This window comes from Apodemus sylvaticus, chromosome 15 (genome assembly GCF_947179515.1).
Source record: "Apodemus sylvaticus chromosome 15, mApoSyl1.1, whole genome shotgun sequence".
Taxonomy (NCBI): domain Eukaryota; kingdom Metazoa; phylum Chordata; class Mammalia; order Rodentia; family Muridae; genus Apodemus; species Apodemus sylvaticus.
Genome location: NC_067486.1, coordinates 54,606,710 through 54,629,407, shown reverse-complemented (window position 1 = coordinate 54,629,407; position 22,698 = coordinate 54,606,710). Strand labels below are relative to the sequence as shown.

The window sequence follows — 22,698 nt, the reverse complement described above, 5'->3', positions numbered from 1 at the left end:
AGTAAGACAGAAGTGAAACTTTTTTGTGCTACTGCACAGTAGGATAATTATACAAAATGACTATGTGCTCCATATTTTTAAAACCTTACAGGATTTGAAAAGTTTTAGGCACAAAGAACTGATAAACGTCTGAGTAAACAGATATCTTTAACTTGCTATCAAAATATACATGATACTCCAAAAATATCTATAATTATTATGTATCAGTTAAATCTAATTTTAACTTCAAAATGTAAAGACATTAACATAAATAAAACCTCACTTGAAACAAATTCTTGTCTCCACTTAATTTCTAACATGATAATTGCTGCTAGCGAATGCTTGTGCAAATTTTTGAAACTTCTGAAATTTAAAGATGTAGTGACAGAAAAAAAAATCACGTACAGCCAATTATGTCTCTGTCTGGCGATGATGTCTCATTAGGTTCTCAGCCTCTGTTGGTGGTGGTGTGGGTTCCAGTGTTGATATCTGTGTTGATGATGGCTCAGATGTGCTCTCTGACCTACAGAACCATGACACTGATATAGGAATAAACTGAATACTGACCAAACACTCCCACCCTCTCCATGGCAGCACATTGCAAGAGCAGACTATTAGTAAGAATTTGAGAGATTTATACAGAAAAACCCCTTGAAAGTTTGACCAAAGTAGTAGAACCTGAGTATTATTTTTGCCTTAAATTGTGAAAGCAATAATCTATTTTAGTGGGAATCATATCTTCTATATTACAAAACTTATCATCTGCTCCAGGAATCCCAGGTTTATACATGTGGATATTTAATTAGTATATTTCCTGGGGTATAAAGTAAACATCTAAAAATGGCAATGTTCTAAGCAGAACTCTTAATCCTCCCTGCAAAGGTTGCTATTTCTCTGTTCATTTGCATGTTTGTACAGCTTTTCTTTAGTGATAAAACATTTACCTTGAGTAAGATAAATCCTTCCTCTTACTCTTGCTCCACAGATGTCACGTAGGAAATCCCATCCTGTATATAGCTTTAATCCCTCCTCCTCTTTTCTACCCCTTGATTCTAGACATATTTCATCCTGACTAGTACAGCAGTCTCCCCAAAACACCCCTTCATTCTTGTCTTCTAAGGAACATCTTCCATATCCTAGTCAGAAAGCCTTCTAGATTATAGATTAGATTCTCAAGCTTCTTTGGTTGATAGATTTCCTTGGATTGAGAAGTTGCAGAACAAATATGCCAAAGGTTTTTTTTTTTTTAATTTAAAGAATATACAATGACAGCAATGCTACCATTATGTCTACAGTCTTTACATGCTACCAATTATGTCTATAGTTTTTGCTGCCACTGCGTAGCATCTTATTTCTATTTATCTTCCCGTCATGCATTGCAGTATCCACAAGAGAGCTGGATAAATGGGTGTGTATTTTATTATATTAATCCTATAAAATAAGATTTCCATTTTATCTTATGGCTCAGGTGGACCTGGCTCGGGCTTCCTGGCTCTACATCTCTCTCCCACCAATTTCCCTGAACCTTGTGCTTTCTTCCATGAAAATTTATTCTCAATAAAGAATCTTAAACTTGTGGTGGAGACATGGCTCATGAGGTAAGGCAAGATGTTGCTTGATCAGAGGACCCTGGTTCAGTTCCCAGCACCCATCTGGAGATTTCACAACTGCCTGCAACTCAAGTTGTAACACCCTCTTTAGGCCCCCACAGGCAACAAACACACATGTGGCATGCAGAACCACATAGGTAAAAGACACATATAATATAAAAATAAACATTTTTGTTATTAAAAAGACTATATTAAATTCACTATAACATAAAATCCTTGCCAACAGTCAAATTTTTAATCATTCAATGTCAGGAACTGTTCAGCACATGGAGGCAAGTTTTCCTTCACTATTCTTTTCTCAATGGATTTTTTTCAGAACCCCTGGAATTTAAAAAATATATTTCTATCTACCTCTATTGTACGGAGTACAATATATCTTACCTTTTCTTCTTGAAATGAATATAGAGAATGGCTCCAATGATGATGCATGAAACTAAAAACAAAATGATGAATGCAGTTGCAGTTACCTTCCAGTTTAAACAAGGATTCGCGGTACCTGAAAAACACAAACCAGACACATTATTTCTCTGGTTACACTGTGCTGTTATCTTGGGACCTTAAATTTCTAAAGCTTTCTTGACTTGCCACAGATTAATTGACATTCAGATGGCAGTTGTTACTTCCTTTGAATATAATTAGGAATGTGCATGCTTTTCAATGAGGCACTATGGCTTTACCTTTAACTGCATCAATCTGGTTTTATCTAGATTTTACTATTCTTTTTTCAATAAGACACTACATAGCCATTTTACTTAGGGTAGGAGATTGAACATAAATAATTTTACACAGAAAAATGAACTCTTTTCTGAAGGTAATTCCAATAAAGCAAAAAAATTAGATATGGCATTTCACCAGAACGAGAAATTCACATCCCTAATATTTAATATAAAAATAAGCAAGGCATAACCTTCTTTTGCATTGATGAACTGCCTATTATTGACACCTGCATTTTAATAAATAATTAAAATTGACCATAATAAGGCAGCCAATAGATTTACAGAAGATACTTATGGTATGTAACTCATATAACCAAGTCATTTCAGTTGGAAACATTGATCAGAAAAAGGAGTTGGCCAAATTCAGTTTCACAAAACAAGCAGAACACAAATACTTACCTCTAAATTTCTGAGGCTCCTTAAAAATTGCATTAAAATAAAAACTGATAAGTTAACAACAGCAAGAATATTGACATGACCTTCTAGAAAACGTGTAACATGAACACAAGATGAGCTTTCAAGGCAACAAATGAAAACAATGAATGAAGTGGAAAAATGACTGAAGATTCTGTAGATATTGTTTTCAGACACACTTGAAATGATATAACTTCATTAAAATAAGTAAGAAAAGTCTTTAAAAGAACAAGCAATTTTAGCCCAATGTCTGCCAAGCCTGGGTGGAGCAGGGGCTCAGTGCTGAAGTATTTCCTACTGTTACATCTAAAGAAAGTGGGTAACCTTGCCTATAGTTGTATGCTCATCCCCTGGTGACACCCAGTCCCCAGTGGATATTGCCACTGATGGCCCTGGTTAAACTGAGTGGGTCACAAGGCAAGACCAAAGAGTCATGAACCTAGGAGCGTGAGTCGTGGGGAGAAGAGGCATGAGGGTGAGGTGATAGAACTGGAAGGGGCATTAGAAAGGAGAAGAGAACAGAAACGAATCAGAATATATCATATACATACATGAAGTTGTCAAACATACAACTTAATTCATAAAACGAATAACTTTCATTTTAAGTTGACAAAGAATTCGTAAATTAAAAATTTGCTTTTCTGATACGTCCTGTGGATGCCCCCTACCCCACCAGCTGCAGATTTCGATTCGTTCTCTTGGTCCTCTGGCTCTCTCTCCTGTCACTCCCCTACACAATCTTGAACCCCTTCATTCTCTTCCCCATTCTCGCTCCCACCCAGGTCTCTCCCGCCCTCTACTTCCTATGACTATTTTATCTCCCCTTCTAAGTGAGATTCAAGCATCCTCATTTGGACCTTCCTTCTTGTTTAGTTTCTTTGGGTTTGTGGAGTGTATGGTGAATATCATGTACTTTATGGCTAATATCCACAAATAAATGCGTACAAACTATGCATGTCCTTTTGGGTCTAGGTTACCTACTCAAGATAATTTTTATAGTTCTGTCTATATGCCTGCAAAATTCATGATATCCTTGTTTTTTATAGCTGAATAGTATTCCATTGTATAAATGAACCACATTTTCTGTATCCATTTTTCAGTTGAGGGACATCTGGGTTATTCTGCTTATTATGAATTAAGCTGCTATGAATATAGTAGAGCATATGTCCTTGTAGTATGGTGGAACATCTTTTGGGTATATGCCCAGGACCAGTATAGCTGGGTCTTCCTGTAGAACTATTTCCAATTTTCTGAAAAGCTGCCAGATTGATTACCCGAGTGGTCATACAAGTTTGCATTCCCACCAGCAATGGACAAGTGTTCCCCTTTATCCACATCCTTTACAGCATTTTTTGTTTCTTGAATTTTTTTTACACTCCAGATTTCCTCCCCCCTCCATACACCCTCCAACTTTTCCACATTCCATAACTCCTCCCCACCCCATGTCTTCATGAGGATTTCCCCACCCCCCATCTCCCAACCCCAACTCCCACCCCACCTGACCTCTAAACTGCATGGGGCCTCCAGACTCTTGAGGGTTAGGTACATCATCTCTGATTAAACACAGACCTAGCAGTCCTCTGCTGTATATGTGTTGGGGGCCTCATATCAGCTGGTGTATGCTGCCTGTTTGGTGGTCCAGTGTTTAAGAGATCATGGGGGTCCAGATTAATTGAGACTGGTGGTCCTCCTACAGGGTCACCCTCCACCTCAGCTTTTTTCAGCCTTCCCTAATTCAACAACAGGGGTCAGCAGCTTCTCTCCATTGGTTGGGTGCAAATATCTGCATCCAACTCTTTCAGCTGCTTGTTGGGTCTTCTGGAATTCGGTCATGCTAGGCCCCTTTTGTGAGCTCTCCATAGCCTCAGTCAGGCCTTGAAACCTGCCCTTGAGCTAGATCCTATTTTGGGCCTGTCACTGGACCTTCTTTTCCTCAGGTTCCTCTCCATTTCCATCCCTATAGTTCTTTCAGATAGGAACAATTATGGGTCAGAGTTGTGGCTGTGGGATGGCAAGCCCCTCCCTCATTTGATGTCCTGTCTTCCTGCTGGAGGTGGGCTCTATAAGTTCCCTCTCCCTACTCTAGGGCATTTCATCTAAGGTCTCCCCCTTTGGGAGCTGAGAGTTTCTTACCTCCCAGGTCTCTGGTGCATTCTGGAGGGTCCCTCCCCCCCAACCTCCTACCTCCATAGGTTGCCTGTTAAATTCTTTCTACTGGCCCTCAGGGCTTCAGTCCTTTTTCCTCACCCAATACCAGATCAGGTTCTCTTCTCCTTCCCCAAACCCTGTCTACTTTCCCTCCCAGGTTCCCTCCCTTCCTCCCGACTTGTGATAGCTTTCTTCTCCCTCCAAAGTGGGACTGAGGAGTCCTCACTTGGGCCCTTCAGCTTGTTGACCTTTTTGAGTTGTGTGGACTGTATCTTGGGTATTCTGTACTTTTTTGGGCTAATATCCACTTATTAGTGAGTACATACCTTGCATGTCCTTTTGGGTCTGAGTTATCTCACTCAGGATGGTATTTTCTAGTTCCATCTATTTGCCTGCAAAACTCAGGATGGAAAGGAACTAGAAACAAAGTACAATTCTCTTCCAGTTTCGAAATCTTACGTGTAGAGTTGAAAATCTTACATGATCAAGCTGAAAGAGGAATGGATTAATACCCTTGGCTTTTAAAAAGTTCAGAAAAACCTCTTACTTGGTAAAAACATTGTGATTGGAGATTTCATTTCATTAGGCTGTTCTTAATGTATTCAAATGTTATTCTAATTTTATAATATTTTAAATGTTACTACATTGCCCATATTACTGGTAATAATACTTATCAGCACATCATGATGTAATCAAGCATGTTAATGGATACAGCCATGTTCATAGAAAGAGCTTCTAATGAATGACTTAAAAACTGCATGGAGACAATGCCATTTGCATTAATGGTACATTGTTGGTTAGTGAACACAAAGAACAAACTAGCAGAATAAAAACTTGAGATGTGGAGACTCGCCTCCATCTTGGTTCTTGGACGCCAGAGAGATCAGACAACCTAAGGTACGCAAACATAATCTGAGGCCAACATCATGGGGGGTCTAAGCCCTACGGGTGTTGGCCTGCACCCAGTCCCTGGGCTGCTTCGGGGGGCATCGGTGTGCCAACCCGGCCAGGAGATTGTTTGCCCGGTGCTCGTGCCTCCATTTTGCCTACGGACGCCGGAGAGTTCTAGCAGGCAAAGGCGGCTAACAGTCATAGCCCGAGACTAATATAGTAGGGGGTCTAGGTCCGACAGGCCCTGGACTGCCCCCCAGGTCCTAGGCTGCTTGGTGGGCCATCTGTGTGCCAACCCAGCCAGGAGGTTGTTAGCCCAGCAGACTCTCCTGGCACTTTCAGGGAGCGCGCACACACCACCATCCTGGCCACCTGACAGAACCAGTTAACACTCATAGCCCGAGGGGAACTTTTCTCAGACCTTGACTTGCCAGGCTTTTGCTAGACTTGGGGCCTGAGCAGCTAGGCTAGCCTTGTGTGCACCATCCCGGTTGGGAGATCAGCTGCCCATCAGAGTGATCAGCACTCAGAAAAGATCCCACAGCATACATAATCAGCACTCCCTGAAGGAGCAAACAGGCACCATCTGGTTCACAGACACAATTTGGGGCAAGGCACACTAGGGCTGCAAGGGCACCCAAGAGGAGGACAGCACATAAGTAATCTACGACAGGGGAAACCCAGCCATCCAGTGTTGTGGAAATAGCCCTAGAGCCTCACAGGAGGCTCAAACACCAGCCAGAGACAAGACCAACTAACGCCAGAGAACAAGATGGCAAAGGGCAATTGCAGGAACGCTACTAACAGAAATCTAGGCAATATAGCAGCGTCTGAAACAAACTCTCCAACATCAGCAAGTCCTGGTTATGCCAGCACACCAGAAAAACAAGATTTGGATTTAAACAACCCTTAGATTTCATCTTAAACCAGTCAGAATGGCTAAGATTAAAAATTCAGGAGACAGCAGGTGTTGGAGAGGGTGTGGAGAAAGAGGAACACTCCTCCACTGCTGGTGGGGTTGCAAATTGGTACAACCACTCTGGAAAGCAGTCTGGCGGTTCCTCCGAAAACTGGGTACCTCACTTCCAGAAGATCCTGTTATACCACTCCTGGGCATATACCTAGAGGATTCCCCACCATGTAATAAGGATACATGCTCTACTATGTTCATAGCAGCCCTATTTATAATTGCCAGATGCTGGAAAGAAGCCAGGTATCCCTCAACAGAAGAGTGGATGCAAAAAATGTGGTATATCTATACAATGGAGTACTATTCAGCCATTAGAAACAATGAATTCATGAAATTCTTAGGCAAATGGATGGAGCTAGAGAACATCATACTAAGTGAGGTAACCCAGACTCAAAAGGTGAATCATGGTATGCACTCACTAATAAGTGGATATTAACCTAGAAAACTGGAATACCCAAAACATAATCCACACATCAAATGAGGTACAAGAAGAAAGGTGGAGTGGCCCCTTGTTCTGGAAAGACTCAGTGAAGCAGTATTCAGCAAAACCAGAACGGGGAAGTGGGAAGGGGTGGGTGGGAGGACAGGGGAAGAGAAGGGGGCTTACGGGACTTTCGGGGAGTGGGGGGCTAGAAAAGGGGAAATCATTTGAAATGTAAATAAATTATATCGAATAAAGAAAATTAACACACACACACACACACACACAAAGACAGGAGATGGTCAGACTGACTGTTGGTCAAAGGAGAGAAAATACAGTAACCTAAAGGGGCAGGGGGTTGAATCCCCTTCTGCTGATGGAGGACAGATGGGGACAGAGGAAGCAGATGTCACAGGTAGGGAAGCCAAACCTTGCCTCAAGGAAGATGAGCAAGAAAGCCACAGGCTAAAGTTCCTGCAGCTACGCTCACTCCCTGCTGGGTCAGAGGTTGGAGGACAAGTGGTGTGAGCAGCTCCTGTGGAAATGGTGCTGGGCAGAGAAGATGAGCACCCTAGAGACATCCAACGTTCACTCCAGCAAGCTTCAGGGAGGAAGAGATTGGAGAAAGCTGCCCATCCTTAAGCCACAAGGAGAGCACGTGGAAAAGAATGCTTTCTAGATTGAGCACTCCACAGAGTTTGAAATTGAGTGAACTCTCAGGCTTAGCAAAATGAACGTTCTTAATGTTCTCAAAGAGAACCAGATGAGTCATCCTGCAGACAGGGCCAGCCTCTCTTGTGTCTGTGAAGTCTTCATAACCTGTTTCCCACCAAGGCTGCCTATGTGGAAGTTCTACTTACGTGTTTGGCCTCATATAGTTTCAATTTTTGTCGTTTCAAAAGCTTGTCCTTAAATAACGAAACAAACAAGTACTGGATCTCTCTTAACTATAAAGGGGAATGAGGGTTTGTCAGCAACTTTGGAAGATGTGACATCTGAGAGCCACCTAAGCCACACATGTAGCTACTGCTGAGACACTGAAGCTGTGCTCTCCTTGGGAGCCCTTCAGAGCACGGTCAGGTGTGTCTCATCTTTGTCTTTTCCTACTTTTCTTCCCTTTTTTTTCCTTTTTTTAAAAATTTTTTTATTCGATATAATTTATTTACATTTCAAATGATTTCCCATTTTCTTCCCTTTTTATATTACTGTCTTTAAATTATTTCTGTTAGCTTCTTAATAAATCCAACTCCATTTCATAAAAAAAAAAAAAGATTTGGATTTAAAATCACTGGTCATGATGCTGCTAGAAGAACACAAAAAGGACATAAATGAATCTCTTAAAGAAATACAGGGGAACATGAATAAGCTAGAAACCTGTATAATGGAAACACAAAAATCACTTAAAGAAATTCAGGAGAATAAGGCTCAAGAGATAGAAGCCAATAAAGAAGACCCCCCCCCCCAAAAAAAAACACCTTAAAGAAATGCAGGAGAACTTGAGTCAACAGGCAGAAGTCATGAAAGAGGAAACACAAAAATCTCTTAAAGAATTAAAGGAAAACACAAACAAACAAATGATGGAACTGAGCAAAAACATCCTGGATCTAAAAACAGTAGTAGAAACAACTAAGAAATCACAAAGGGAGACAACTTTGGAGATAGAAAACCTTGAGAAAATCAGGGGCCATAGATGCAAATATCAACAACAGAATACAAGAGATGGAAGGAAGAATCTCAGATGCCGAAGATACCATAGAAACCATTGACTCAACAGTCAAAGAAAATGCAAAATGCAAAAAGCTTGTATCCCAGAACATCCTAAAGAGAGAGATGCCCATGAATATACAAGAAGCCTACAGAACTCCAAAGGACAGGACCAGAACAGAAATACTTCCCGTCACATAATAATCAAAACACCAAATGTAATAAACAAAGAAAGAATATTAAAGGCAGTAAGAGAAAAAGGCCAAGTAACATATAAAGGAAGACCTATCAGAATCACAGCAGACTTTTCACCTGAGACTATGAAGGCTAGAAGGTCCTGGGCAGATCTCATGCAGACTCTAAGAGAACACAAATGCCAACCAAAACTACTATATCCAGCAAAACTCTCAATCACCATAGATGGAGAAACTAAGATATTTCATGACAAAACCAAGTTTACCCAATATCTATCCACAAACCCGTCCCTAAAAAGGATAATAGGAGGACAACACCAATACAAGGAGGGAAACTTCACCCTGGAAAAAGCAAGATAGTAACCTTTCATCAAACCCAAAAGAAGTTAAGCATTCAAATTTAAAAAATAACATCAAAAATGATAGGAAGTAACAATCACTATTCCTTAATATCTCTTAACATCAATGGACTTAATGCCCCAATAAAAAGACACAGACTAACTGAATGGATACGTAAACAGGACCCTACATTTTGCTGCTTACAGGAAACACACCTCAGGGTCAAAGACAAACACTACCTTAGAGTAAAAGGCTGGAAGACAATTTTACAAGCAAATGGTCTCAGGAAACAAGCTGGAGTAGCCATTTTAATATCAGATAAAATTGACTTTCAACCCAAAGTCATCAAAAGAGACCCTGAGGGTCACTTCTTGCTGGTCAAAGGAAAAATACAAAAAGAAGAACTGTCAATCCTGAACATCTATGCCCCAAATGCAAGGGCACCCTCTTTCGTAAAAGAAACTTTATTAAAACTCAAAGCACACATTGCACCTAACACAATAATTGTGGGTGACTTCAACACTGCACTTTCCTCAATGGACCGATCAGGAAAACAGAAACTAAACAGGGACACAATGAAACTAATTGAAGCTTTGGACCAATTAGATTTAACAGATATATATAGAACATTCTATCCTAAAACAAAAGAATATACCTTTTTCTCAGCACCTCATGGTACCTTCTCCAAAATCGACCATATAATTGGTCACAAGACAGACCTCAACAAATATAAGAAGATCGAACTAATCCCATGCCTCCTATCTGATCACTATGGAGTAAAAGTGGTCTTCAATAGCAACAGAAACAACAGAAAGCCCACATACACGTGGAAACTGAACAATACTCTACTCAATGATACCTTGGTCAAGGAAGAAATAAAGAAAGAAATTAAAGACTTTTTAGAACACAATGAAAATGAAAACACAACATACCAAAATCTATGGGACACAATGAAAGCAGTGCTAAGAGGAAAACTCATAGCCCTGAGTGCCTCCAAAAAGAAAATGGAGAGAGCATACATTACCAGCTTAATGACACACCTGAAAGCCCTGGAACAAAAAGAAGCTATTTCGCCCAGGAGGAGTAGAAGGCAGGAAATCATCAAACTCAGGGCCGAAATCAATCAAGTAGAAACAAAGAGAACCATACAAAAAATCAACAATACCAGGAGCTGGTTCTTTGAGAAAATCAACAAGATAGATAAACCCTTAGCCAGACTGACCAAAGGGCACAGAGAAAGTATCCAAATTAACAAACTAAGAAATGAAAAGGGAGATATAACAACGGAAACTGAGGAAATCCAAAAAATCATCAGATCCTACTACAAGAGCCTATACTCAACACAACTGGAGAATCTGGAGGAAATGGACAATTTCCTTGACAGATACCAAATACCAAAATTAAATCAGGACCAACTAGACCATCTAAACAGTCCCATAATGCCTAAAGAAATAGAAGGAGTCATAGAAAGTCTTCCAACCAAAAAAAGCACAGGACCAGATGGCTTCAGTGCAGAATTCTACCAGACCTTCAAAGAAGAGTTAACACCAATACTCTTCAAACTATTCCACAAAATAGAAACAGAAGGAACACTACCCAATTCCTTCTACGAAGCCACAATTACGCTGATACCAAAGCCACACAAAGATCCAACAAAGAAAGAGAACTTCAGACCAATTTCCCTTATGAACATCGATGCAAAAATACTCAATAAAATTCTTGCCAACTGAATCCAAGAACACATCAAAACGATCATCCACCATGATCAAGTAGGCTTTATCCCGGGAATGCAGGGTTGGTTCAATATACGGAAATCCATCAATACAATCCACTACATAAACAAACTCAAAGAACAAAACCACATGGTCATTTCATTGGATGCTGAAAAAGCATTTGACAAAATTCAGCATCCCTTCATGCTTAAAGTCTTGGAGAGAACAGGAATTCAAGGCCCATACCTAAACATAGTAAAAGCAATATACAGCAAACCGGTAGCCAGCATCAAACTAAATGGAGAAAAACTTGAAGCAATCCCACTGAAATCAGGGACCAGACAAGGCTGCCCCCTTTCTCCTTATCTTTTCAATATTGTACTTGAGGTACTAGCTCGGGCAATTCGACAACATAAGGAGGTCAAAGGGATACAAATTGGAAAGGAAGAAGTCAAACTATCATTATTTGCAGACGACATGATCGTCTACCTAAGTGACCCAAAGAACTCCACTAGAGAGCTCCTACAGCTGATAAACAACTTCAGCAAAGTGTCAGGTTATAAAGTCAACTCAAGCAAATCAGTGGCCTTCCTATACTCAAAGGATAAGCAGGCTGAGAAAGAAATTAGGGAAATGACCCCCTTCACAATAGCCACAAACAATATAAAGTATCTTGGGGTGACTCTTACCAAACATGTGAAAGATCTGTATGACAAGAACTTCAAGACTCTGAAGAAGGAAATGGAAGAAGACCTCAAAAAATGGGAAAACCTCCCATGCTCATGGATCAGTAGAATCAATATAGTTAAAATGGCCATTTTGCCTAAAGCACTATACAGATTCAATGCAATACCCATCAAAATCCCAACTCAATTCTTCACAGAGTTAGAAAGAGCAATTATCAAATTCATCTGGAACAACAAAAAACCCAGGATAGCTAAAACTATTCTCAGCAACAAAAGGAAATCTGGGGGAATCAGTATCCCTGACCTCAAGCAATACTACAGAGCAATAGTGTTAAAAACTGCATGGTATTGGTACAGTGACAGGCAGGAGGATCAATGGAACAGGATTGAAGATCCAGAAATGAACCCACACACCTATGGCCACTTGATCCTCGACAAAGAGGCTGAAAACATCCAATGGAAAAAAGATAGCCTTTTCAACAAATGGTGCTGGTTCAACTGGAGGTCAGTATGCAGAAGAATGCGAATTGATCCATCCTTGTCTCCTTGTACTAAGCTCAAATCCAAATGGATCAAGGACCTCCACATAAAGCCAGACACTCTGAAGCTAATAGAAAAAAAACTGGGGAAGACCCTTGAGGACATCGGTACAGGGAGAAAGTTTCTGAACAGAACACCAATAGCGTATGCTCTAAGAGCAAGAATTGACAAATGGGACCTCATAAAATTACAAAGTTTCTGTAAGGCAAAGGACACCATCAAGAGGACAAATCGGCAACCAACAAATTGGGAAAAGATCTTCACCAATCCTACATCAGATAGAGGGCTAATATCCAATATATATAAAGAACTCAAGAAGTTAGACTCCAGAAAACCGAACAACCCTATTAAAAAATGGGGTACAGAGTTAAACAAAGAATTCTCACCTGAAGAACTTCGGATGGCGGAGAAGCATCTTAAAAAATGCTCAACTTCATTAGTCATTAGGGAAATGCAAATCAAAACAACCCTAAGATTTCATCTTACACCAGTCAGAATGGCTAAGTTTAAAAATTCAGGAGACAGCAGGTGTTGGAGAGGGTGTGGAGAAAGAGGAACACTCCTCCACTGCTGGTGGGGTTGCAAATTGGTACAACCACTCTGGAAATCAGTCTGGCGGTTCCTCCGAAAACTGGGCACCTCACTTCCAGAAGATCCTGCTATACCATTCCTGGGCATATACCCAGAAGACTCCCCACCATGTAATAAGGATACATGTTCTACTATGTTCATAGCAGCCTTATTTGTAATTGCCAGATGCTGGAAAGAACCCAGGTATCCCTCAACAGAAGAGTGGATACAAAAAATGTGGTATATCTACACAATGGAGTACTATTCAGCCATTAGAAACAATGAATTCATGAAATTCTTAGGCAAATGGATGGAGCTAGAGAATATCATACTAAGTGAGGTAACCCAGACTCAAAAGGTGAATCATGGTATGCACTCACTAATAAGTGGATATTAACCTAGAAAACTGGAATACCCAAAACATAATCCACACATCAAATGAGGTACAAGAAGAAAGGAGGAGTGGCCCCTGGTTCTGGAAAGACTCAGTGAAACAGTATTCAGCAAAACCAGAACGGGGAAGTGGGAAGGGGTGGGTGGGAGGACAGGGGAAGAGAAGGGGGCTTGCGGGACTTTCGGGGAGTGGGGGGGGCTAGAAGAGGGGAAATAATTTGAAATGTAAATAAATTATATCGAATAAAAAAAAAAAAGAAACTCAGGGAAAAAAAAAAAAAAGAAGCCTACAGAACTCCAAACAGACTGGACCTGAGTAGAAATACCTCTCCTCACCTAATAATCAAAACCCCAAATGCACTAAATAAAGAAAGAATATTAAAGGCAGTAAGAGAAAAAGGCCAAGTAACATATAAAGGAAGACCTATCAAGAATCACACCAGACTTCTCATCAGAGACCATGAAAGCTAGAAGATCCTGGGCAGATCTCATGCAGCCTCTAAGAGAACACAAATGCCAGCCAAGACTACTATACCCAGCAAAACTCTCATTCACCATAGATGGAGAAACCAAGATATTCCATGACAAAACCAAATTTACACAATATCTTTCCACAAACCCAGCTCTGCAAAGAATAATAGCAGGAAAACTCCAATACAAGGAGGGAAACTACACCCTGGAAAAGGCAAGATAATTACCTTCTTTCATCAAACCCAAAAGAAGATAACCACTCAAATATAAAAATAACATCAAAAATGATAGGAAGTAATAATCACTATTCCTTAATATCTCTTAACATCAATGGACTCAATTCCCCAATAAAAAGACATAGACTAACAGACTGGATAAGAAAACAGGACCCTACATTTTGCTGCATACAGGAGACACACCTCAGTGTCAAAAACAAAAAACTACCTTAGAGTAAAAGGCTGGAAGACAATTTTACAAGCCAATGGTCTCAGGAAAGGAGCCGGAGTAGCCATTCTAATATCAGATAAATTGACTTTCAACCTAAAGTCATCAAAAGAGACACAGAAGGAAACTTCTTGCTGGTCAAAGAAAAAATCCACCAAGAACTTTCAATTCTGAACATCTATGCGCCAAATGCAAGGGCACCCTCATTCATAAAAGAAACTTTACTAAAGCTCAAAGCACACATTGCACCTAACACAATAATTGTGGGGGACTTCAACACTCCACTCTCCTCAATGGACTGATCAGGAAAACAGAAGCTAAACAGGGACACAGTAAAACTAATTGAAGCTTTGGACCAATTGGATTTGACTGTTATTTATAGAGCATTTCACCCTAAAGCAAAAGAATATACCTATTTCTCAGCACCTCATGGTACCTTCTCCAAAATTGACTATATAATTGGTCACAAGACATACCGCAACAAATATAAGAAGATCGAACTAGGGCGGCGGCGGTGGCGGTAGCAGTGGCTGCTCCAGCTGAAGGGCCATCAGCGGTGGAACCAAGGCGACACAGGGTCCAGTTAGGCCCTGCGCCCACGACCACTGACCTTTGCTGACCAGCCGGACGGCAAGCAGCTGCGGTTCTGCGGAGCCTTTCACTGCACGGAAGCCACTCCAGAACTCGGCTTCCCGCCAGTCAGGAGAGACTCACCTCCATCTTGATCCCGGGCTCCAGAGATGGGTCAGACTGAGGTACACAAACATAATCCTAGGCCCAACACCGCAGGGGTCTGAGCCAGACGGGCGTTGGCCTGCACCCAGGCCCTGGGCTGTTCGAGTGGCCATCAGGGCGCCAACCCAGCCAGGAGTTTTTTTTTTTGCCCCGGCCGGCGCACGCGCCGCCATTTTGCCTACAGGAGCCAGAGTGCTCGGGAGGGCAGAGACTGCTAACAAGCGTAGCCTGAGGCTAACAAAACGGGGGTCTAGGCCCCAACAGGCACAGGACTGACCCCAAGAACTGGGCGGCTTGGTGGGCCATCTGTGTGTCAACCCGCCCAGGAGGTTATTAGCACAACAGACTCTCCCGGTGCTTTCGCGGAGCGCGGACGGGCACGCCCGCCATCCGGGTCACCTGGCGGACCCAAATAACAGTCATAGCCCTAGGGGAACTTTGCTCGGACCTTGGCCTCCCAGGCATTTGCCTGGACTCAGGGCCCGGGCGACAAGGCTAACCTAGTGTGCGCCAGCCCGGTTGGGGAAATCGGCTGCCCAGCGGAGTGAGCGGAACACAGGGGAGGTCACAGCAACATACACCTTCGGAGCTCCCTGGGGGAGCACACGGGTTCCATCTGGCCCACAGACACAATCTGGGGCAAGGCCTCAGGCAGAAGCCCTCAGGTCAACTCTCTCCACTTCAGATCAGCCTGGGTGGCCGCCACATCTCCAGGTCCCTCAAGAGGCTAGTGGGGGCTTCCGGGCGGCCAGCTGGGAGAAGTCGGTGTGCTCCAATAAATCCTGCGGGCCCCAGCGGGAGCCTTCAGGTGCCTGCTTCGGGATCTGAACAGCCTGGACAACAGTACCCTGTCTACAGGCAGTGCAGAGTGTAAGCTGTGCACCAGAGGCCATCGGGGAAGGGGCAGCTTGCACTGGTGAGTCCAGCACTGACAAGACCAAGTAACACCAGTGAGAGCTAGATGGCAAAAGGCAAACGCAGGAACTTCACTAACAGAAATCAAGGCAATATGGCAACATCTGAACCAAATTCTCCTCTACCAGCAAGTCCTGGATACCCCATCACACCAGTAAAACAAGATTTGGATTTAAAATCACTGGTCATGATGCTGGTACAGGAACACATGAAGGACATTCAGGAGAAAATGGATCAAAAGTTAGAAGCCCTTGCAAGGGAAACACAAAAATCATTGAAAGAAATCCAGGAGAATACAAAAGCCAACAAGGAGGAAATGCAAAAAACACTTAAAGAAATACAGGAGAACTTTGGTCAACAGGCTGAGGTCATGAAAGACGAAACACAAAAATCTCTTAAAGAAATACAGGAGAACTTTGGTCAACAGGCTGAGGTCATGAAAGAAAAAACACAAAAATCTCTTAAAGAATTACAGGAAAGCACAAACAAGCAAGTGAAGGAGCTAAGCAAAACCATCCAGGATCTAAAAACAGAAGTAGAAACAACTAAGAAAACTCAAAAGGAGACAACTTTGGAGATAGAAAGCCTTGGGAAGAAATCAGGGGACAGAGATGCAAATATCAACAACAGAATACAAGAAATAGAAGAAAGAATCTCAGATGCTGAAGATTCCATAGAAACCATGGACTCAACAGTTAAAGAAAATGCAAAATGCAAAAAGCTTGTAACCCAAAATATCCAGGAAATCCAGGACACAATGAGAAGACCAAACCTAAGGATTATAGGCATAGATGAGAGTGAAGATTTACAACTTAAAGGGCCAGCAAATATCTTCAATAAAATTATGGAAGAAAACTTCCCTAACCTAAAGAGAGAGATGCCCATGAATATACAAGAAGCCTACAGAACTCCAAACAGACTGGACCAGAACAGAAATACTTCCCGTCACATAATAATCAAAACACCAAATGTTCTAAACAAAGAAAGAATATTAAAGGCAGTAAGAGAAAAAGGCCAAGTAACATATAAAGGAAGACCTATCAGAATCACAGCAGACTTTTCACCTGAGACTATGAAGGCTAGAAGGACCTGGGCAGATCTCATGCAGACTCTAAGAGAACACAAATGCCAACCAAAACTACTATATCCAGCAAAACTCTCAATCACCATAGATGGAGAAACTAAGATATTTCACGACAAAACCAAGTTCACCCAATATCTATCCACAAACCCAGCCCTAAAAAGGATAATAGGAGGACAACACCAATACAAGGAGGGAAACTTCACCCTGAAAAAAGCAAGATAGTAACCTTTCATCAAACCCAAAAGAAGTTAAGCAATCAAATTTAAAAAATAACGTCAAAAATGATAGGAAGTAACAATCACTATTCCTTAATATCTCTTAACATCAATGGACTCAATGCCCCAATAAAAAGACACAGACTAACTGACTGGATACGTAAACAGGACCCTACATTTTGCTGCTTACAGGAAACACACCTCAGGGTCAAAGACAAACACTACCTTAGAGTAAAAGGCTGGAAGACAATTTTACAAGCAAATGGTCTCAGGAAACAAGCTGGAGTAGCCATTTTAATATCAGATAAAATTGACTTTCAACCCAAAGTCATCAAAAGAGACTCTGAGGGACACTTCTTGCTGGTCAAAGGAAAAATACAACAAGAAGAACTCTCAATCCTGAACATCTATGCTCCAAATGCAAGGGCACCCTCTTTCATAAAAGAAACTTTATTAAAACTCAAAGCACACATTGCACCTAACACAATAATTGTGGGTGACTTCAACACTGCACTTTCCTCAATGGACCGATCAGGAAAACAGAAACTAAACAAGGACACAATGAAACTAATTGAAGCTTTGGACCAATTAGATTTAACTGATATATATAGAACATTCTATCCTAAAACAAAAGAATATACCTTTTTTTCAGCACCTCATGGTACCTTCTCCAAAATCAACCATATAATTGGTCACAAGACAGACCTCAACAAATATAAGAAGATAGAACTAATCCCATGCCTCCTATCTGATCACTATGGAGTAAAAGTGGTCTTCAATAGCAACAGAAACAACAGAAAACCCACATACACGTGGAAATTGAACAATACTCTACTCAATGATACCTTGGTCAAGGAAGAAATAAAGAAAGAAATTAAAGACTTTTCAGAACACAATGAAAATGAAAACACAACATACCCAAATCTATGGGACACAATGAAAGCAGTGCTAAGAGGAAAACTCATAGCCCTGAGTGCCTCCAAAAAGAAAATGGAGAGAGCATACATTACCAACTTAATGACACACCTGAAAGCCCTAGAACAAAAAGAAGCTATTTCACCCAGGAGGAGTAGAAGGCAGGAAATCATCAAACTCAGGGCCGAAATCAATCAAGTAGAAACAAAGAGAACCATACAAAAAATCAACAAAACCAGGAGCTGGTTCTTTGAGAAAATCAACAAGATAGATAAACCCTTAGCCAGACTGACCAAAGGGCACAGAGAAAGTATCCAAATTAACAAACTTAGAAATGAAAAGGGAGACATAACAACGGAAACTGAGGAAATCCAAAAAATCATCAGATCCTACTACAAGAGCCTGTACTCAACACAACTGGAGAATCTGGAGGAAATGGGCAATTTCCTTGACAGATACCAAATACCAAAATTAAATCAGGACCAACTAGACCATCTGAACAGTCCCATAAAGCCTAAAGAAATAGAAGGAGTCATAGAAAGTCTTCCAACCAAAAAAAGCACAGGACCAGATGGTTTCAGTGCAGAATTCTACCAGACCTTCAAAGAAGAGTTAACACCAATACTCTTCAAACTATTCCACAAAATAGAAACAGAAGGAACACTACCCAATTCCTTCTACGAAGCCACAATTACGCTGATACCAAAGCCACACAAAGATCCAACAAAGAAAGAGAACTTCAGACCAATTTCCCTTATGAACATCGATGCAAAAATACTCAATAAAATTCTTGCCAACTGAATCCAAGAACACATCAAAACGATCATCCACCATGATCAAGTAGGCTTTATCCCGGGAATGCAGGGTTGGTTCAATATACGGAAATCCATCAATGCAATCCACTACATAAACAAACACAAAGAACAAAACCACATGGTCATTTCATTGGATGCTGAAAAAGCATTTGACAAAATTCAGCATCCTTTCATGCTTAAAGTCTTGGAGAGAACAGGAATTCAAGGCCCATACCTAAACATAGTAAAAGCAATATACAGCAAACCGGTAGCCAGCATCAAACTAAACGGAGAGAAACTTGAAGCAATCCCACTGAAATCAGGGACCAGACAAGGCTGCCCCCTTTCTCCTTATCTTTTCAATATTGTACTTGAGGTACTAGCTCGGGCAATTCGACAACATAAGGAGGTCAAAGGGATACAAATTGGAAAGGAGGAAGTCAAACTATCATTATTTGCAGACGACATGATCGTCTACCTAAGTGACCCAAAGAACTCCACTAGAGAGCTCCTACAGCTGATAAACAACTTCAGCAAAGTGGCAGGTTACAAAATCAACTCAAGCAAATCAGTGGCCTTCCTATACTCAAAGGATAAGCAGGCTGAGAAAGAAATTAGGGAAATGACCCCCTTCACAATAGCCACAAACAGTATAAAGTATCTTGGGGTGACTCTTACCAAACATGCGAAAGATCTGTATGACAAGAACTTCAAGACTCTGAAGAAGGAAATGGAAGAAGACCTCAAAAAATGGGAAAACCTCCCATGCTCATGGATCGGTAGAATCAATATAGTTAAAATGGCCATTTTGCCTAAAGCACTATACAGATTCAATGCAATACCCATCAAAATCCCAACTCAATTCTTCACAGAGTTAGAAAGAGCAATTATCAAATTCATCTGGAATAACAAAAAATCCAGGATAGCTAAAACTATTCTCAGCAACAAAAGAAAATCTGGGGGAATCAGTATCCCTGACCTCAAGCAATACTACAGAGCAATAGTGTTAAAAACTGCATGGTATTGGTACAGTGACAGGCAGGAGGATCAATGGAACAGGATTGAAGATCCAGAAATGAACCCACACACCTATGGCCACTTGATCCTCGACAAAGAGGCTGAAAACATCCAATGGAAAAAAGATAGCCTTTTCAACAAATGGTGCTGGTTCAACTGGAGGTCAGCATGCAGAAGAATGCGAATTGATCCATCCTTGTCTCCTTGTACTAAGCTCAAAACCAAATGGATCAAGGACCTCCACATAAAGCCAGACACTCTGAAGCTAATAGAAAAGAAACTGGGGAAGACCCTTGAGGACATTGGTACAGGGAGAAAGTTTCTGAACAGAACACCAATAGCGTATGCTCTAAGAGCAATAATTGACAAATGGGACCTCATAAGGTTACAGAGTTTCTGTAAGGCAAAGGACACCATCAAGAGGACAGATCGGCAACCAACAAATTGGGAAAAGATCTTCACCAATCCTACATCAGATAGAGGGCTAATATCCAATATATATAAAGAACTCAAGAAGTTAGACTCCAGAAAACCGAACAACCCTATTAAAAAATGGGGTACAGAGTTAAACAAAGAATTCTCACCTGAAGAACTTCGGATGGCGGAGAAGCATCTTAAAAAATGCTCAACTTCATTAGTCATTAGGGAAATGCAAATCAAAACAACCCTAAGATTTCATCTTACACCAGTCAGAATGGCTAAGATTAAAAATTCAGGAGACAGCAGGTGCTGGAGAGGGTGCGGAGAAAGAGGAACACTCCTCCACTGCTGGTGGGGTTGCAAATTGGTACAACCACTCTGGAAATCAGTCTGGCGGTTCCTCCGAAAACTGGGCACCTCACTTCCAGAAGATCCTGCTATACCACTCCTGGGCATATACCCAGAGGATTCCCCACCATGTAATAAGGATACATGCTCTACTATGTTCATAGCAGCCCTATTTATAATTGCCAGATGCTGGAAAGAACCCAGGTATCCCTCAACAGAAGAGTGGATACAAAAAATGTGGTATATCTACACAATGGAGTACTATTCAGCCATTAGAAACAATGAATTCATGAAATTCTTAGGCAAATGGATGGAGCTAGAGAACATCATACTAAGTGAGGTAACCCAGACTCAAAAGGTGAATCATGGTATGCACTCACTAATAAGTGGTTATTAACCTAGAAAACTGGAATACCCAAAACATAATCCACACATCAAATGAGATACAAGAAGAAAGCAGGAGTGGTCCCTGGTTCTGGAAAGACTCAGTGAAACAGTATTTAGCAAAACCAGAACGGGGAACTGGGAAGGGGTGGGAGGGAGGACAGGGGAAGAGAAGGGGGCTTACGGGACTTTCGGGGATTGGGGGGGGCTAGAAAAGGGGAAATCATTTGAAATGTAAATAAATTATATCGAATAAAAAAAAAAAAAGAAGATCGAACTAATCCCATGCCTCCTATCAGATCACTATGGATTAAGAGTGGTTTTCAATAGCAACAAAAACAACAGAAAGCCCACATACACATGGAGGCTGAACAATACTTAATGACACCTTGGCCAAAGAAGAAATAAAGAAAGAAATCAGAGACTTTTTAGAATTTAATGAAAATGAAAATATGTACCATGGGGTGAAAATGACTAAAGAGAGAAGCTCAGAATGGTTCTAATATGAGTTGAAGAATAATAGTAATGCCACTATTTTTAAAGAAGCCATATAAGCGTGAAAAATTTCATGGAGTATCAAGCACTCAGTTTTTAAATTAATTTCTCATATTATGTGTGTAATTACTCTGCTCTTTTTCTATAAGTTAAAACTTCCTTTCACATGATTGAGGCTAGGTAAAAGCTTTGTAAAACTATAGAGCTTATGTTTTTGAATCAAGCATAGAATATGCACAAACATGATTGTGATGATTCTAGGGATTTGCATGCTAGCTTTGAATATTTAAGGACTCTGGTTCTGCCATATGAATAAATATTTCCTATTGGAAGTTCTTTACTTGAACTGTGTTCATAGGGTTTTTAATAAATGGTCTCAACATGGCCTGTGATATACTACAATTAATTAACTAAAGCTCATTTAATAAGTGCTCCATTTTCATCTTCTTGAATCTTGAGTGACACACTCTGTTCTCTTGATAAAATAAGGTGAGAAAGCTGCTTACATTGACAGCAATATTTGCTGGCATTCCTGTTTCTAAAACTTATCAGTGTACATTTCTCAAAATAACAGAGCTCTCAGTTTTACAAGAACAGGCTACAAAATAGGAACAATGCGGTTAAAAAATAATTTCACCGAGTCTTTCCAGAACCAGGGGCCACTCCTCCATTTTTCTTGGACATCATTTAATATGTGGATTACCAGAATAGGGAAGTGGGAAGGGGTGGATGGGGGAATAGGGGGAGAGAAGAGGGCTTATGGGACTTTTGGGGAGTGGGGAGCCAGAAAAGGGGAAATCATTTGAAATGTAAATAAAAACTATATCAAATAAATAAAAAAATAATTTCACAAAAAAAAATGAAAATGAAGGCACAACATACCCAAATCTTTGGGACACAATGAAAGCAGTGCTAAGAGGAAAACTCATAGCCCTGAGTGCCTCCAAAAAGAAAATGGAGAGAGCATACACTAGCAGCTTAAGGGCACACCTGAAAGCCCTGGAACAAAAAGAAGCCAATTCACCCAGGAGGAGTAGAAGTCAGGAAATCATCAAACTCAGGGCTGAAATCAATCAATTGGAAACAAAGAGAACCATACAAAGAATCAACGAATCCAGGAGCTGGTTCTTTGAGAAAATCAACAAGATAGATAAACCCTTAGCCAGACTGACCA

At 40.9% G+C, this 22,698-nt stretch overlaps 1 protein-coding gene across 1 annotated transcript in view; it reads right to left on the bottom strand.

Annotated features, from left to right (window-relative positions):
* Window positions 1-390: 390 nt before the first annotated feature.
* The window catches only part of LOC127666140 (nectin-1-like), a 41,107-nt gene continuing 18,799 nt past the window's right edge, over window positions 391-22,698 (bottom strand). Inside the window, exons 4-5 of the mRNA XM_052158886.1 lie at window positions 1,971-2,085; window positions 391-502 (exon numbers count right to left, since the gene is read on the bottom strand). Of these exons, the coding sequence (XP_052014846.1) occupies window positions 391-502; window positions 1,971-2,085 (227 nt within the window). The remainder of the gene's footprint in view (window positions 503-1,970; window positions 2,086-22,698) is intronic.